This window comes from Pan paniscus, chromosome 2 (assembly GCF_029289425.2).
Source record: "Pan paniscus chromosome 2, NHGRI_mPanPan1-v2.0_pri, whole genome shotgun sequence".
In the NCBI taxonomy this organism is placed as follows: domain Eukaryota; kingdom Metazoa; phylum Chordata; class Mammalia; order Primates; family Hominidae; genus Pan; species Pan paniscus.
In genome coordinates, this window is record NC_085926.1 from 136462895 (window position 1) to 136481067 (window position 18173).

The 18173-nt window shown below is 39.8% G+C and overlaps 1 protein-coding gene across 5 annotated transcripts in view; it reads right to left on the reverse strand.

The window, feature by feature from the left end:
• CEP70 (centrosomal protein 70) overlaps positions 1-18173 on the reverse strand; it is a 134729-nt gene that overhangs the window by 95398 nt on the left and 21158 nt on the right. For 3 of the 5 annotated variants that reach the window (XR_008624898.2, XR_008624899.2, XM_008976052.5), the window contains exons 3-5: positions 16157-16247; positions 15925-16048; positions 15209-15389 (exon numbers count right to left, since the gene is read on the reverse strand). Coding sequence is in view for 3 of the 5 variants with exons in the window: in XM_008976052.5 (XP_008974300.5) it covers positions 15209-15389; positions 15925-16048; positions 16157-16247 (396 nt within the window). In the remaining 2 variants the exon portion in view is untranslated. Of the gene's footprint in view, positions 1-15208; positions 15390-15924; positions 16049-16156; positions 16248-17749; positions 17876-18173 lie in introns of all 5 variants that reach the window. The other 2 variants (XM_024928372.4, XM_024928373.4) reach the window with 2 other exon arrangements.

Below are 18173 nucleotides of genomic sequence, written 5' to 3' on the forward strand. Positions count from 1 at the left end.
CCTACTCGGGAGGCTGAGGCAGGAGAATCACTTCTACCCAGTAGGTGGAGGTTGCAGTGAGCCAAGAGTATGCCATCGCACTCCAGTCTGGGTGACAGATTGAGACTCCATCTCAAAAAAAAAAAAAAAAAAAAAAAATCAACTCAAGATGGATCAAGGACTTAAATGACTTAAATCTAAGACCTAAACCATAAAAATTCTAGAATATAGTATCAGAAAAACCCTTCTAGACATTGGATTAGGCAAAGATTTCATGACCAAGAACTCAAAAGCAAATGAAACACAAAGATAAATAGGTGGGACTTAAACTAAAGAGCTTTTGCACAGCAAAAGGAACAGTCAGCAAACAACCCATAGAGTGGGAAAAAAATCATCACAATCTATACATCCGACAAAGGACTAATATCCAGAATCTACAAGAAACTCAAACAAATTAGCAAGAAAAAACAAATAATCCCATCAAAAAGTGAGCTAAGGATATGAATAGAGAATTCTGAAAAGAAGATATACAAATGGCCAACAAACACATGAAAACATGCTCAACATCACCAATGGTCAGGGAAATGCAAATCAAAACCACAATGTGATACCACCTCACTCCCACAAGAATGCCCATTATCAAAAAATCAAAAAACAGTAGATGTTGGTGTGGATGTGGTGAAAAGGGAAAACTTCTACACTGCTGGTGGGAATGTAAACTAGTACAACCACTATGGAAAACAGTGTGGAGATTCATTAAAGAACTAAAAGTAGAACTACCGTTTGATCCAGCAATCCCACTACTGGGTATCTACCCAGAGGAAAAGAAGTCATTACACAAATGTACAATTCATATAATGTATAACATTATACAAAAGCACAATTCACAATTGCAAAAATGTGGAACCAGCTGAAATGCCCATCAATCAACAAGTGGATAAAGAAACTGTGGTATACATACACGATGGAATACTACTCAGCCATAAAAATGGATGAATCAATGGCATTTGCAGCAATCTGGACAGGATTGTAGACTATTATTCTAAGTGAAGTAACGCAGGAATGGAAAACTGAACATATGTTCTCACTTATAAGTGGGAGCTAAGCTATGACAATGCAAAGGCATGAGAAAGATACAACGGGCCGGGCACAGTGGCTCACGCCTGTAATCCCAACACTTTGGGAGGCTAAGGTGGGTGGATCATGAGGTCAGGAGATCAAGACCATCCTGGCCAATATGGTGAAACTCCATCTCTACTAAAAATACAAAAATTAGCTGGGCATGGTGGTGGGAGCCTGTAGTCCCAGCTACTCAGGAGGCTGAGGCAGGAGAATTGCTTGAACCCGGGAGGCAGAGGTTGTGGTGAGCTTAGATTGTGCCACTGCACTCCAGCCTGGGTGACAGAGTGAGACTCTGTCTCAAAAAAAAAAAAAAAAAAAAAAAAAGAATTATCAAGGAACCTGCCCCCGACAGTCACGTAGGTTCTTTTCTATTTTCCCTAAGCATCGTCCGGGTTGAGAAATAAAGGGACAGAGTACAAAAGAGAGAAATTTTAAAGCTGGGTGTCCGGGGGAGACATCACGTCGGTAGGTTCCGTGATGCCTCCTGAGCTGTAAAACCAGCAAGTTTTTATTAGGGATTTTCAAAAGGGGAGGCAGTGTACAAATAGGGTGTGGGTCACAGAGATCACGTACTTCACAAGGTAATAGAATATCACAAGGCAAATGGAGGCAGGGCGAGATCACAGGACCACAGACCGGGGCGAAATTAAAATTGCTAATGAAGTTTCGGGCACCATTGTCATTGATAACATCTTTTCAGAAGACAGGGTTTGAGAGCAACCGGTGTGACCAAAATTTATTAGGCGGGAATTTCCTCGTCCTAATAAGCCTGGGAGCGCTATGGGAGACTGGGGCTTATTTCATCCCTACAGTCTTGACCATAGAAGACAGCCACACCCAAGGGGGCCATTTTAGAGGCCCACCCTCAGGGGCGCATTCTCTTTCTCAGGGATGTTCCTTGCTGAGAAAAAGAATTCAGTGATATTTCTCCCATTTGCTTTTGAAAGAAGAGAAATATGGCTCTGTTCTGCCCGGCTCACCGGCGGTCAGAGTTTAAGGTTCTCTCTCTTATTCCCTGAACATTGCTGTTATCCTGTTCTTTTTTCAAGGTGCCCAGATTTCATATTGTTCAAACACACATGCTCTACAAACAATTTGTGCAGTTAACGCAATCATCACAGGGTCCTGAGGCGACATACATCCTCCTCAGCTGACAGGATTAAGACATTAAAGTAAAGACAGGCATAGGAAATCACAAGGGTATTGATTGGGGAAGTGATAAGCGTCCATGAAATCTTCACAATTTATGTTCAGAGACTGCAGTAAAGACAGGCATAAGAAATTATAGAAGTATTAATTTGGGGAACTAATAAATGTCCACGAAATCTTCACAATCCACGTTCATCTGCCATGGCTTCAGCTGGTCCCTCCGTTTGGGGTCCCTGACTTCCTGCAACAAAGAATGATACGATGGACTTTGGGGACTCAGAGGGAAAGGGTGAAAAGGGACTGAGGAACAAAAGACTACAAATTGGGTTCAGTGTATACTGCTTGGTGCACCAAATCTCACAAATCACCACTAAAGTAATTATAAATGTAACCAAATACCACCTGTTACCCCAAAGCCTATGGAAATAAAAAATTTTTAAAAAAGAAATAAGACATAACAGATCAAGCCCACAAAGAACATCCAATATTAGAATTATCAGACACAGACAATTTTAAAACTATGCTTCTATGCTTAAGGAAATACAAGAGAACTCCTGTTCTGTAAATAATAGACTAGGTAATTCAGACCAATTCTCTTACTGAGAAAAACTTTAAAAAGATGATCAAAAAATTTTTAAATCTGTTTGAAAGTGCTAACAAGGAAATGAAAATTACAGGACCATGATTCTGGAGAAAAAAGAAAACCGGCCAGGCACAGTGGCTCATGCCTGTAATCCCAGCACTTTGCGAGGCCGAGGCAGGCGGATCGCCTAAGGTCAGGAGTTCGAGACTAGCCTGGCCAACATGGTGAAACCCTGTTTCCACTAAAAATACAAAAATTAACTGGGCGTGCTGGTGCATGCCTGTAATTCCAGCTACTCAGGAGGCTGAAGTGGGCGAATCGTGTGAACCTGGGAGGTGGAGGTTGCAGTGAGCTGAGCTCACACCACTGCACTCCAGGCTGAGAGACAGAGCAAGACTCCGTCTCAAAAAAGAAAAGAAAAAGGAAACTCAAAGTAGCAAGTCTAGCTTTTGGAGCTACATTTCCCACAAGTGTGTTTTCAGACACCTGAAAAGGTGTCAGAAGCTAAGAAGGTGACCAAAGATATTTTTACTTATGCCTGGCATGGATATGAAACAAAAATTAGACACAAAGGCCTAACAAAGAAGGGAAGGTCCTAGGAAACTTCTCACACTACACCCTAGGAATAATGATGAACTAGAAATACACTAGTTTTCTTTGGGACTGAGGTATATTTCAAACCATCACAATCTCTAAAGCTGGATTAAGATGATCCCAGAGTACTAGTACACCTAGATGTCTACCAGAAGCAATCATGATTACCTCTAGGGTAAAATAACACCACAGTAGATCTCAACTTATTTCTACAACTGTTCCTATACAAAGCTCAGCACTCAGTAAAAAACAACCAGGCACACCAGGAGTAAAAACAGCACAAAAGGAAACCTACAAAAACAGCAGGCTATAAAAAGTAATCCACTGAGAACCAGAGAGTCAAATTATCAGACATGCTGACTTCTAAAAATTGAGGTGAAGTTCACATAACATAAAATTAACCATTTTAAAGTGAACAATTCAATAGCATTTAGGACATTCACAATATTATGCAAACACCACCTCTATCTTGTTCCCAAAATCAGACACAGATTTTAAAATAAGTAAATTTAATATATTCAGAGACGCAAAACAGATAATTTCAGCAGAAAGCTGGAAACCAAAGCAAAGACACTAGAAATTCTAAAACTAAAAAATACAATAACCGAAATAAAATATCCAGAATAAAGTATCAAAAGACAAAAGGAAGAAACATAAAGAATAAACATGAAAGACATAGGGTAGTCAATGATAAATACTAATGGAATTGGACTCCTGGGCAAATTGAAAAGAGAAAATGAGGCAGAAACAATATTTGAAGACATAATAGCTAAGAATGTACCCAAACTGATGAAAGACATCAAGCTACACATTCAAGAAATGCTGCAAAATCAAAGGAAGATAAATCAAAAGAAAACTCGCCTAGGCACATAGTAAAAATGCTTTAAAACAAAAACAAGCTGAGCCTGGTGGCTCACGCCTGTAATCCCTGCACTTTGGGCAGCCAGGGCCAGTAGATCACTTGAGGCCAGGAGTTCAAGACCAGCATGGCCAACCTGGTGAAACCACATCTCTACTAAACATACAAAAATTAGCTGGGTGCACACTTGTAATCCCAGCTACTCAGGTGACTGAGGTGGGAGGATCACTTGATCCCAGGAGGCGGAGGGTGCAGTGAGCCAAGCTTGTGCCACTGCACTCTAGCCTGGGCAACAGAGCAAGACTCTATACCAAAAACAAAAAACAAACAAACAAAAACAAGGAGAAAAATATTAAAGGTAGTCAGAGATATTATAAATTGCCTTCAAAGGAACAGCAAATAGATTGACAATTGAATTCTCAGCAGAAACAATGAATCCAAGAGACAATGGAATATTTTCAAATGCTGAAAGAAAGTAACTACCAACTTATAATTCTATACCCAGTGAAAATATTCATCAAAATTAAGGTGACAAATACCAAGTGTTGATGAGGACATAAAGAAACTAGAATTCTCATACATTGGTCAGAATGTGAAATGATAGAGCTACTTTGAAAAAGTCTGACAGTTTCTTAAAAACTTAAATGTGAGGATTGCTGCCAAGATGGCTGAATATGAACAGCTCCAGTCTGCAGCTCCCCAGCGAGATCGATGCAGAAGGCAAGTGATTTCTGCATTTCTAACTGAGGTACTATGTTCATCTAATTGGGATTGGTTGGACAGTGGGTACAGCCCACAGAGGGCAAACCGAAGCAGGGTGGGGTGTTGCCTCACCCGGGAAACACAAGGGGTTAGAGAACTTGCTCTACTAGCCAAGGGAAGCCAGGAGGGACTGTGCCGTGAGGAACAGTGCACTCTAGCCCAGATACTGTGCTTTTCCCATGGTCTTCACAACCTGCAGACCAGAAGATTCCCTCCAGTGCCTATGCCACCAGGGCCCTGGGTTTCAATCACAAAACTGGGTGGCCATTTGGACAGATACTGAGCTAGGTGCAGGAGTTTTTGGGTTTTTTTTTCATACCCCAGTGGCACCTGGAATGCCAGCGAGACAGAACCATGTGCTCCCCTGGAAAGGGGACTGAAGCCAGGGAGCCAAGAGGTCTGGGTAGGCAGGTCCCACCCCCATGGAGCCCAGCAAGCTAAGATATGCTGGCTTGAAATTCTCACTGCCAGCGCAGCAGTCTGAGGTCAACCTAGGACACTTGAGCTTGGTGGGGTGAGGGGCGTCCACCACTGCTGAGGCTTGAGTAGCAGTTTCACTCACAGAATAAACAAAGCCGCCCAGAAGTTCGAACTAGATGGAGCCCACCACAGCTCAGCAAGGCTGCTGTGGCCAGACTGCCTCTCTAGATTCCTCCTCTCTGGGTAGGGCACCTCTGAAAAAAAGGCAGCAGCCCCAGTCAGGGGCTTAGAGATAAAACCCCCATCTCCCTGGGACAGAGCACCTGGGGGAAGGGGCGGATGTGGGCACAGCGTCAGCAGACTTAAACGTCCTGGCCTGACGGCTCTGAAGAGAGCAGCAGATCTCCTAGCACGTTCGAGCAGCAGATCTCAGAGCGTTCGAGCTCTGCTAAAGGTCAAACTACCTCCTCAAGTGGATCACTGAACCCCGTGTCTCCTGATTGGGAGACACCTCCCAGTAGGAGCCAACAGACACCTCATACAGGAGAGCTCCAGCTGGCAACTGGCGGGTGCTCCTCTGGGATGAATCTTCCAGAGGAAGGAACAGACAGCAATCTTTGCTGTTCTGCAACCTCTGCTGGTGATACCCAGGCAAACAGGGTCTGGAGTGGGCCTCCAGCAAACTCCAGCAGACCTGCAGCAGAGGGGCCTGACTGTTAGAAGGAAAACTAACAAACAGAAAGGAGTAGCATCAACATCAGCAAAAAGGATGTCCACTCAGAGACCCCATCATAAGGTCATCAATATCAAAGACAAAAGGTAGATAAATCTACGAAGATGGGGAGAAACCAGCACAAAAAGGTTGAAAATTCCAAAAACCAGAATGCCTCTTCTCTGAAGGATCACAACTCCTCACCACCAAGGAAACAAAACTGGATGGAGAATGAGTCTGACGAACTGACAGAAGTAGGCTTCAGAAGGTGGGTAATAACAAATTCCTCTGAGCTAAAGGAGCATGTCCTAACCCAATGCAAGGAAGCTAAGAACCTTGAAAAAAGGTTAGACAAATTGCTAACTAGAATAACCGGTTTAGAGAAGAACATAAACAACCTGATGGAGCTGAAAAACACAGCATAAGAACTTCGTGAAGCTGGCCGGGTGCGGTGGCTCACCCCTGTAATCCCAGCACTTTGGGAGTTCAAGGCGGGTGGATCACAAGGTCAGGAGATCAAGACATCCTGGCTAACACAGTGAAACCCCGTCTGTACTAAAAACACAAAAAATTAGCTGGGCATGGTGGCGGGCACCTGTAGTCCCAGCTATTGGGAGGCTGAGGCAGGAGAATGGCGTGAACCTGGGAGATGGAGCTCGCAGTGAGCCGAGATTGTGCCACTGCACTCTGGCCCGGGCGACAATGCAAGACGCCGTCTCAAAAAAAAAAAAAAAAAAAGAACTTCGTGAAGCATACACAAGTATCAGTAGCCGAACTGATCAAGCAGAAGAAAGGATATCAGAGATTGAAGATCAAGTTAATGAAATAAAGCGAGAAAACAAGATTAGAGAAAAAAGAATGAAAAGGAATGAACAAAGCCTCCAAGAAATATGCGACTATGTGAAAAGACCAAATCTACGTTTGATTATTGTACCTGAAAGTGACGGGGAGAATGGAACCAAGTTGGAAAACACTCTTTAGGATACTATCCAGTAGAACTTCCCTAACCTAGCAATACAGGCCAACATTCAAGTTCAGAAAAAAACAGAGAACACCACAAAGATACTCCTTGAGAAGAGCAACCCCAAGACACGTGATTGTCAGATTCACCAAGGTTGAAATGAAGGAAAAAATGTTAAGGGCAGCCAGAGAAAAAGGTTGGGGTTACCCACAAAGGGAAGCCCATCAGACTAACACCAGATCTCTCTCCAGAAACCCTACAAGCCAGAGGAGAGTGGGGGCCAATATTCAACATTCTTAAAAAATATTCAACCCAGAATTTCATATCTAGCCAAACTAAGCTTCATAAGTGAAGGAGAAATAAAAACCTTTACAGACAAACAAATGCTGAGCAATTTTGTCACCACCAGGCCTGCCTTACAAGAGCTCCTGAAGGAAGCACTAAACATGGAAAGGAACAACCAGTACCAGCCACCGCAAAATCATACCAAACTGTAAAGACCATCGACACTATGAAGAAACTGCAGCAACTAACAGGCAAAATAACCAGCTGCCATCATAATTACAGGATCAAATTCACACATAACAATATTAACCTTAAATGTAAACGGCTAAATGCCCCACTTAAAAGACACAGCCTGGCAAATTAGATAGAGTCAAGACCCATCAGTGTGCTGTATTCAGGAGACCCATCTCACTTGCAAAGATGCACATAGGCTCAAAATAAAGGGACGGAGGAATATTTACCAAGTAAATGGAGAGCAAAAAAAAAAAAAAGCAGGGGTTGCAATCCTAGTCTCTGATAAAACAGAATTTAAACCAACAAAGATCAAAAGAGACAAGGGCATTGCATAATGGTAAAGGGATGAGTGCAACAACAAGAGCTAACTATCCTAAATATATATGCACCCAATACAGGAGCACCCAGATTCATAAAGTAAAGTTCTTAGAGACCTACAAAGAGACTCAGACTCCCACAAAATAATAGTGGGAGACTTTAACACCCCACTATCAATATTAGACAGATCAATGAGACAGAAAATTAACAAGGATATTTAGGACTTGAACTCAGCTCTGGACCATGCAGACCTAATAGACATCTACAGAACTCTCCACCCCAAATCAACAGAATATACATTCTCAGCACCACATCACACTTATTCTAAAATTGACTACATAATTAGAAGTAAAACACTCCTCAGCAAATGCAAAAGAACAGAAATTATAACAAACAGTCTCTCAGACCACAGTGCAATCAACTTAGAACTAAGGATTAAGAAACTCACTCAAAACCACTCAACTACATGGAAACTGAATAACCTGCCTTTGAATGACTACTGGGTAAACAACGAAATGAAAGCAGAAATAAAGATGTTCTTTGAAACCAATGAGAACAAAGACACAATGTACCAGAATCTCTGGGACACATTTAAAGCCGTGTGTAGAGGGAAATTTATAACACTAAGTGCCCACAAGAGAAAGCAGGAAAGATCTAAAATCGACACCCTAAAATCACAATTAAAAGAACTAGAGAAGCAAGAGCAAACAAACTCAAAAACTAGCAGAAGTCAAGGAATAACTAAGATTACAGCAGAACTGAAGGAGCTAGAGACACAAAACACTCTTCAAAAAAATCAATGAATCCAGGCGCTGGTCTTTTGAAAAGATCAACAAAATAGATAGACCACTAGCCAGACTAATAAAGAAGAAAAGAGAGAAGAATCAAATAGATGCAATAAAAAATGATAAAGGGGATATCCCCACTGATCCCACAGAAATACAAACTGCCATCAGAGAATACTATAAACATGTCTATGCAAATAAACTAGAAAATCTAGAAGAAATTGATAAATTCCTGGACACATACACCCTCCCAAGTCTAAACCAGGAAAAAGTCAAATCCCTAAATAGACCAATAACAAGTTCTGAAATTGAGGCAGTAATTAATAGCCTACCAACCAAAAAAAGTCCAGGACCAGATGGATTCACAGTGAATTCTACCAGATGTACAAAGAGGAGCTGGTACCTTTCCTTCTGAAACTATTCCAATCAATAGAAGATAAGGGAATCCTTCCTAACTCATTTTCTGAGGCCAGCATCATCCTGATACCAAAACCTGGCAGAGACACAACAAAAAAAGAAAATTTCAGGCCAATAACCCTGATGAACATCGATGTGAAAATCCTCAATAAAATACTGGCAAACCAAATCCAGCAGCACATCAAAAACCTTATCCACCACGATCAAGTTGGCTTCATCTCTGGGATGCAAGGCTGGTTTGACACATGCAAATCAATAAATGTAATCCATCATGTAAACAGAACCAAAGACAAAAACCACATGATTATCTCAATAGATGCAGAAAAGGACTTCAACAAAATTCAACAGCCCTTCTTGCTAAAAACTCTCAATAAACTGGGGATTGATCGAACGTATCTCAAAATAATAAGAGCTAATTATGACAACCCACACCCAATATCATACTGAATGGGCAAAAACCGGAAGCACTCCCTTTGAAAACCAGCACAAAACAAAGATGCCCTCTCTCACCACTCCTATTCAACATAGTATTGGAAGTTCTGGCCAGGGCAATCAGGCAAGAGAAAGAAATAAAGGGTATTCAAATAGGAAAAGAGGAAGTCAAATTGTCTCTGTTTGCAGATGACATGATTGTATATTTAGAAAACCCCATTGTCTCAGCCCAAAATCTCCTTAAGCTGATAAGCAACTTCAGCAAAGTCTCAGGATACAAAATCAATGTGCAAAAATCACAAGCATTCCTATACACCAATAATAGACAAACAGGGCCAAATCATGAGTGAACTCCCATTCACAATTGCTACTAGGAGAATTAAATACCTAGGAATACAACTTACAAGAGATGTGAAGGACCTTTTCAAGGAGAACTACAAACTACTGCTCAAGGAAATAAGAGAGGACACAAACAAATGGAAAAACATTCCATGCTCATGGATAGGAAGAATCAATATTGTGAAAATGGCCGTACTGCCCAAAGTAATTTATAGATTCAATGCTATCCCCATCAAGCTACCACTGACTTTCTTCACAGAATTGGAAAAAAACTAGTTTAAAGTTCATATGGAACCAAAAGAGAGCCTGCATAGCCAAGATAATTCTAAGCAAAAAGCTGAAGGCAACACACTACCTGACTTCAAACTATAGTACAAGGCTATATAACCAAAACAGCATGGTACGGGTACCAAAACAGATATATAGATCAATGGGACAGAACAGAGGCCACAGAAATAACACCACACATCTACAACCATCTGATCTTTGACAAACCTGACAAAAACAAGAAATGGGGAAAGGATTCTCTATTTAATAAATGGTGTTGGGAAAACTGGCTAGCCATATGCAGAAAACTGAAACTGGACCCCTTACTTACACCTTATACAAAAATTAACTCAAGATGGAATAAACACTTAAACGTAGGACCTTAAACCATAAAATCCCTAGAAGAAAACCTAGGCAATACCACTGAGGACACAGGAATGGGCTAAGACTTCATGACTAAAACACCAAAAGCAATGGCAACAAAAGCCAAATAGACAAGTGGGATCTAATTAAACTAAAGAGCTTCTGCACAGCAAAAGAAACTACCATCAGAGTGAACAGGCAACCTACAGAACGGGAGAAAATTTTTGCAGTCTACCCATCTGACAAAGGGCTAATATCCAGAATCTACAAAGAATTTAAACAAATTTACAAGAAAAAAAACAAACAACCCCATCAAAAAGTGGGTGAAAGATATGAACAGACACTTGTCAAAAGAAGACATTTATGTGGCCAACAAACATATGAAAAAAAGCTCATTATCACTGGTCATTAGAGAAATGCAAATCAAAATCACAATGAGATACCATCTCATGCCATTTAGAATGGCGATCATTAAAAAGTCAGAAAATAACAGATGCCGGAGAGGATGTGGAGAAATAGGAACACTTTTACACTGTTGGTGGGGGTGTAAATTAGTTCAACCATTGTGGAAGACAGTGTGGTGATTCCTCAAGGATCTAGAACCAGAAGAAATATCATTTGACCCAGCAATCCCATTACTGGGTATATACCCAAAGGATTATAAATAATTCTACTATAAAGACACATGCACACGTTTATTGCAGCACTATTCACGACAGCAAAAACTTGGAACTAACTCAAATGCCCATCAATGATAGACTGGATAAAGAAAATGTGGCACATATACATCATGGAATACTATGCAGCCATGAAAACAAGGAGTGCATGTCCTTTGAATCTGGAAACCATTATTCTGAGCAAACTAACACAAGAATGGAAAACCAAACACTGCACATTCTCACTTATAAGTGGGAGCTGAACAATGAGAACCCATGGACACAGCAAGGGAACATCACACAGTGGGGCCTGTCAGGGGCTTGGGGGCTAGGGGAGGGATAGCATTAGGAGAAATACCTAATGTAGATGACGGGTTGATGAGTGCAGCAAACCACCATGGCACGTGTATACCTATGCAACAAACCTGCATGTTCTGCACATGTACCCCAGAACTTAAAGTATATATATATATAAAAAAAAAAACTTAAATGTATACTTACCATATGACTCAGGAATTCCAATTCTAGGTATCTACCCAAGAAAACTGAAAGCATATGTCCACACAAATATTTGAACATACAGTTTACAAGAGCTTTCTTTGTAATAGCCAAAAACTAGAAACTAAAATGTCCATCAACAGATGAATGGATAAACAAACTGTGATATATCTATACAATGGAGTACTTCTCAGCAATAAAAAGGAATAAACTATGGATATGTGCAACTACATGGGTGAATCCTGAAATAATGCTGAATGAAAAAAACTGAATATCAATTATATTAATAGCCCATGCCAACTGAATTGTCTTTTCCCAAAAGTCTTTCAATATACCTCAAACATTTGCAAATTTCCTTGACCTCTTTGCATATACATACAAAACCAATGTTTCCTTTCTCCCAACTACCAAACATGCAGCACTAAACCCTTCTAAAATTGGAAACAACTGTATACCAAAAATAGAAGAATGTGTCTTAAACTATGAAATAATTATTCTCCACAGGCACTTTCATCTTCTCAAGAAAGCAAAGATTGATTAGTATGGTGAAGAATAGAAGAAGCTGACACCTCAAAACATGCCACTTTGGCATAAGGATTATTCTGAGTTGAAGGCAACTAAGATGATAACACAAGAAAAGCTCTCTTCCCTTCCTTTATTAGCCTAAAGGAGGACATAAATCTGTATAGAAATTAATCCAGTGACAACCCTGGATCCTTATTAGCCCAGAGGTGGCACTAGAGGACTCTACATAACCAAGTTTACTGACTAGCCCTTATCTTTCATTAGTCCCTAATATATTTACCTTCCCACAATTTGCTTCCCTAGAGACTCAAAGTCCTTTTCCTTTGTCTTGCCACTTCTCTGCAAATTTATTGGTGGTGGCTGTTGTTAAGATGCTATGGAAGTCCAAGTTCTAGCAACCTCTTTAAGCCCAACATCCATGGGTTTCTCCCATGTATATATGATATAAACATATTCATAAACTTGTTTGTTTTTCACTTGTTAGTTTTTTGTTACAGAGTCCTGACTGAGAATCTGAAAGGGTAGAAGTAAAAATATTTTTTCCTTCTCTATAATAGAATGAGATGTTTGACTAGTATGTAATAGAAATGAGGCAACCTAGCAACATTCAGGGGCAGCAATTCCTTGGGTTTGCTGATTTCTGTTGACACTCTATAAAGTACCCATCAGAGACTTAAAAAAACAAACAGCTAATTTCAGTTGATCATATTAGCACAGATAGCCTTCCCCAACCCCAGGTGTCCACTCCTCAATCATATTTGCCTTTCCCCTTCTATGGGTGACTGAAGCACGAAACCTCCTCTGTACCAATTTATAAGCTACACGACAAATCTTTGGGACCTGGAACAAAGAGCTAAAGGCATGATAAATCATTTATGACAGATGAAACTATTTGATAGAAAATACATGGCATTACATTCAAGTCACCCCTTATCAATGAACTCTCATGTATCTGTTCTTTGAAGTGCTTAAAACCCTGGTAAATTTGTAAGTTTTGTATTTCTAATAATTTAATTTGTTATTAATTACATCTCAACCTGTCTGAAAGATAAATAGATATCTTCCCCCAACAAAGACCACTGGTCTTCCTGCTCTCAACTTGTTCACTCAGCCAAAGACCTGGCACAGCACCTTTACAGCTTCTGATGGCTGCTTTTTCACACCAATAAGTCAATGATTTAAAGAGCTTCAGATTTCCACATGCCCTATATCTAAGAGCAAGGTCAAAACCAATGCATATAGAAAGTATTTCCAAAATACCCCTCCATTTAGAGAGATTTTATAAATATACTATTGATGAGGAAAGCAACCTTGTTAACAAAGCCAACCTAGGCCGGGCGCAGTGGCTCACACCTATAATCTCAGCACTTTGGGAGGCTGAGGCGGGTGGATCACGAAGTCAGGAGTTCAAGACCAGCCTAGCCAAGATAGTGAAACCCCATCTCTACTAAAATACAAACAATTAGCCGGGCGTGGTGGTGCATGCCTGTAGTCCCAGCTACTTGGGAGGCTGAGGCAGGAGAATCGCTTCAACCCGGGAGGCAGAGGTTGCAGTGAGCCTAGATCACACCACTGCACACCACACCAGCCTGGGAAACAGAGTGAGACTCTGTCTAAAAAAACAAACAAAAAAAAACACACAAAAAAAACAAAGCCAACCTAAAAATTTAGCATTCTATGCTAGAGGAGTTTGTCAAACAATGTCTTCTCTGAAACTATGGTCAATACCAGCAGCTCTACTACTGCCTGCCCCAAGCTGGCACATAAACAAGGTCAGAGCACCAACTGCCTCTGTCCTCATACTAGAGCCCCCTAGTATCTCTGGTTAATTCTCTCGGACTCCATGGAATTTATACTAACTCATCTGATCCTTCCAATACTGCCAGCATACACTGAGGGGACTTCCAGACCCTGCCTGATGAATACTGCTCCCTTTTAGATAGCCTGAACTCACATATGCAAAGGTATATATAGTGTTGTGTCAGCAAAACCACTAAATAAGGACTCAATGTTTATAATGACATAATGTTAGTAAAGATCAGAAACAACTCACACAACTAAACATTAGTTACCAGCATAAGATTCATTTCTTTTAATCACAATAAACACCCAAGTTTTAATAGTTTTTTAAAATTAGGGAGTTAATTATTTAATGTTATAAAATTGCCATTTCTATAAAAAGAACTCAGTTTTAGACATAAAAAGTTGTAGATGCCAGCCAAATGCAGTGCCCCACACCTGTAATCCCAGCACTTTGGGAGGCCGAGGCAGGCGGATCACTTGAGCTCAGGAGTTTGAGACCAGCCTAGGTAACATGGCAAAAGCCTGTCTCTATAAAAAATATAAAAATTAGCCAGGCGTGGTGGCATGCGCCTGTAGTCCCAGCTACTCCAGAGGCTGAGGTGGAAGGATCACTTGAGTGCAGGAGGCAGAGGTTGCACTGGGCTGTGATTGCGCCACTGCACTCCAACCTGGGTGACAGAGCCAGACGCTGTCTCAAAAAAGTAAATAAATAAACAAACAAAGTTGTAGATGCCTATTAGATATCCAGCAGAGATATCAAGTAGGCAGCTGGATATGAGTCTGGAATTCGGGGAGAGGACTGGGCTACGGATATAAATTTTGGATCCTATGTTAGATTGACATCACCAAGGGCATCAGAGTATGTAAGAAAGAGAAAAGATCTAAGGACTGAGCACTGGGGAATTCCAACACTAAGAGGTTAGGGAGATGAGAAAAAAAAACAGCAAAAGAAATTAGAGAATGATCAGTGAGGTCAGAGGGAAACAAAGGACATTCTAGAAACCAAGTGAAGAGAATTTCAAGGTAGCAGTGATAAGCCAAAAAACTTAAAAACCACTGAATCAAACAACATGGAAGTCACCTGGGACCATAATGAGCTGTTTTAGTACTAACTAACCATCATCTAAGAATTCATAACTCAGTACCTGTAAAGTTTTCTGCTCCTTTTGAAGATCTTTTATTTTATTCTGTTGGTGGCAAGCCCTACTTAGTGATTCATCCTCCAATTCACCAATTTTGGATTTCACACTTTCCATAATTTGTTCCAAGTCATTAGCTCGTTGTTCTTGATTGGCTGCTCGGCTTTGCTCTAGCTGAAGTTCATTTCTAAGTTAATAGACATACAATTTCTTCCCTTAGTATTAAAAATAAATCGAATTACCAAACATATCCATATAAGAATGTATTGCCTTTCTAAAGTTTCTTTGCATTCTCTTTATCCAAAATGCTTGGAACCAGAAGTGATTCATATTTCAGATTTTTTCAGATTTTGGAATATTTGCATCATACTTACTAGTTAAGCATCTCAAATCTGAAAATCCAAAATCCAAAATGCTCCAATAAGCATTTCCTTTAAGCATCATGTTGGTGCTCAAAAAGTTTCAAATTTTGGAGCCTTTCAGATTTTCAGATTTGAGATGCTCATCCTGCAACAGAAACTAATAGAAGAAATATAGGGTACCATTAAACATCTATGCTAAGCTATTACCAAAAGATTTACCTATTAAAATTTTACCTACAAAAATATTTTTTAGTTTAATATTTAATCAAAATGGGAAATTAAATTTCAAGATTTTTTTCAAGGCAGTTATTTTTAGAATGCATACAAACAATTCAAAAGAAATGTTTTCCATTTTCTCACCTAAGCTGTTGATTAGTTTCTATAAGCTCCTGTATCATGTTCTGTTGACGTGATGTTTCTTCCACCAACAATTTCAAATTCTGTCTCATCCTTTGTGATGACTGTTTGTCAAAAATGATGAGATCTACATTTAAAAAGTATATAATACAGATAGTAAAAATAAAAGGCAAAAAAAATTTTTTAAGGAAAAATAAACTTTTTACCTTAAGCATCAAGAATAGGAACTAATTACCTTTGAGATCTGTTCTTTTGACTAGAGACAAAGGTTTTAAGCCATGCATCATCAATAGCACATTTATGCTTTCCCATTCTGCTTCTTCCTGCTACAATTACAGAAAGAGAAGAAAGGGTTAACTTTAGATATAAAGTGAAGAAATTCTCTCATATATAATTTCCTGCATTTTCAGAATAGAACTTTTTCTTCAAAAGTTTTAAGTATAAATGTTTATGCATATATAATATCCAAAAAACACATTTATTGTTTCTAGCAAAATTAGTAATAGACTAGAAGTATGTAAATAAGCACAAATTGTTGCATTATACAGAATACTCATATGTAGGCCTCAATGGACAAGACCAACAACAACAACAAAAACACCTTGTAATTTCAGTGAATCAAATAAATCTAAGGTTTTAGATTTAACTAAGCCAAACCAAGCCCTGCTCAGAATAAACAGCTGTAAACTAGGCTATAATAACTGGATAGTAAAGAAAAGAAAAGGTGAGTCACTTCTAAGTATCACTTGCTTTTTTTTTTCTTTTTGAGACAGAGTCTTGCTCTGTCACCTAGGCTGGAGTGCAGTGGTACAATCTCGGCTCACTGCAAGCTCTGCCTCCCAGGTTCACGCCATTCTCCTGCCTCAGCCTCCCGAGTAGCTGGGACTACAGGCGCCCGCCACCACGCCCGGCTAATTTTTTGTATTTTTAGTAGAGATGGGGTTTCACCTTGTTAGCCAGGTTGGTCTGGATCTCCTGACCTGGTGATCCACCCGCCCTGGCCTCCCAAAGTGCTGAGATTACAGGCATGAGCCACCACACCCGGCCCCTAAGTATCACTTTCATAATGACTAGGGTCACAAAAAAATCAAAACATACCTGATTTTGGAGCCAATATTTCAGACAGCTCCTTGTCAAATGGACAAGGTCTAACTATAAAAAGGAGCCCGTCCATCTGGATAACTGACTCTAACAGAATCACCCTGAAAGACACTCTCAAAGTCAAACAAGACTTTCTTTTTGACTGTTGACTTCTTCCTCCTTTTTTTTACATCTCCTCCCACTCATAACTTTTCTCTCATTTATGCTTTAGTCTTTCTGATCACAGAGTTTAACTACGTGGTAGACACAACTAAAATTATCATTGATGTTGTTTTAGGAGCCAAAAGCTCTGAGTTAGTGTCTCAGAACTTCTACAGTAACTCATAAAAACAAAATGTTCTATACATAATAAAGTCACATATTTTGAATGATTAACTTATACATATTGTTTCCTGATACCTCTTACATTTTAAGATAAAGTAATTGTAAATTCTGAAAATAGTTGGGAATGGCATTTTCCAAAGTACATGCTACAGAACACTAGTCTAATGAAATGTTCATCAAACTAGTGTTAAGTATGTATGAAATGCTGTATACTAAATCCTCCCTTTGGAGACTAATATTGTGAAGTCTTAGAGTAATTAAACCATTTCATAGTCTTTAACCCAGCATTTCCTAAAATTATTTGAGAAAAGAATCCTTTTAAAGTCAAATTTTCCTGTTTGTAGATGTAGCATTCTTTGGCACATATTTTGAGAAGCAATGTCTTAAAATATTTTAAGTTTACCTGTTTTTCAGTCATGAGTCTGTCTGATGGTTGATTGGAATCCTGGGGTTTAGGGGCTACCGGAAACATAGTTACTTTTGTAGAATCAAAAGAAACAGAAATTGGCAATTAAAAAATTTGACTTGCCTAAATGAAAAAAGACAAAAAGTGCAAAAGGAGTTAAAGAAAAGTATATTTAAAAGAATCCACTACTCTTGCAGGGCAATTCAGGTCATTCCTGCGTCAAAACTTTGTGACTTCTTAGATAGCTGATTGTAAGACTCATTTGAATAAACCCTATCTTATAATGTTCTCCTCTGGAAATAAAGCATTCTGGGATTTTACACATATACCACACACACACGTACACTCTGTCCTGTCTAACCCCCCACCACAGAATGCATAACTGGTACCCAAGAACAGAGGAAAGAATGGAGTAGAAGGA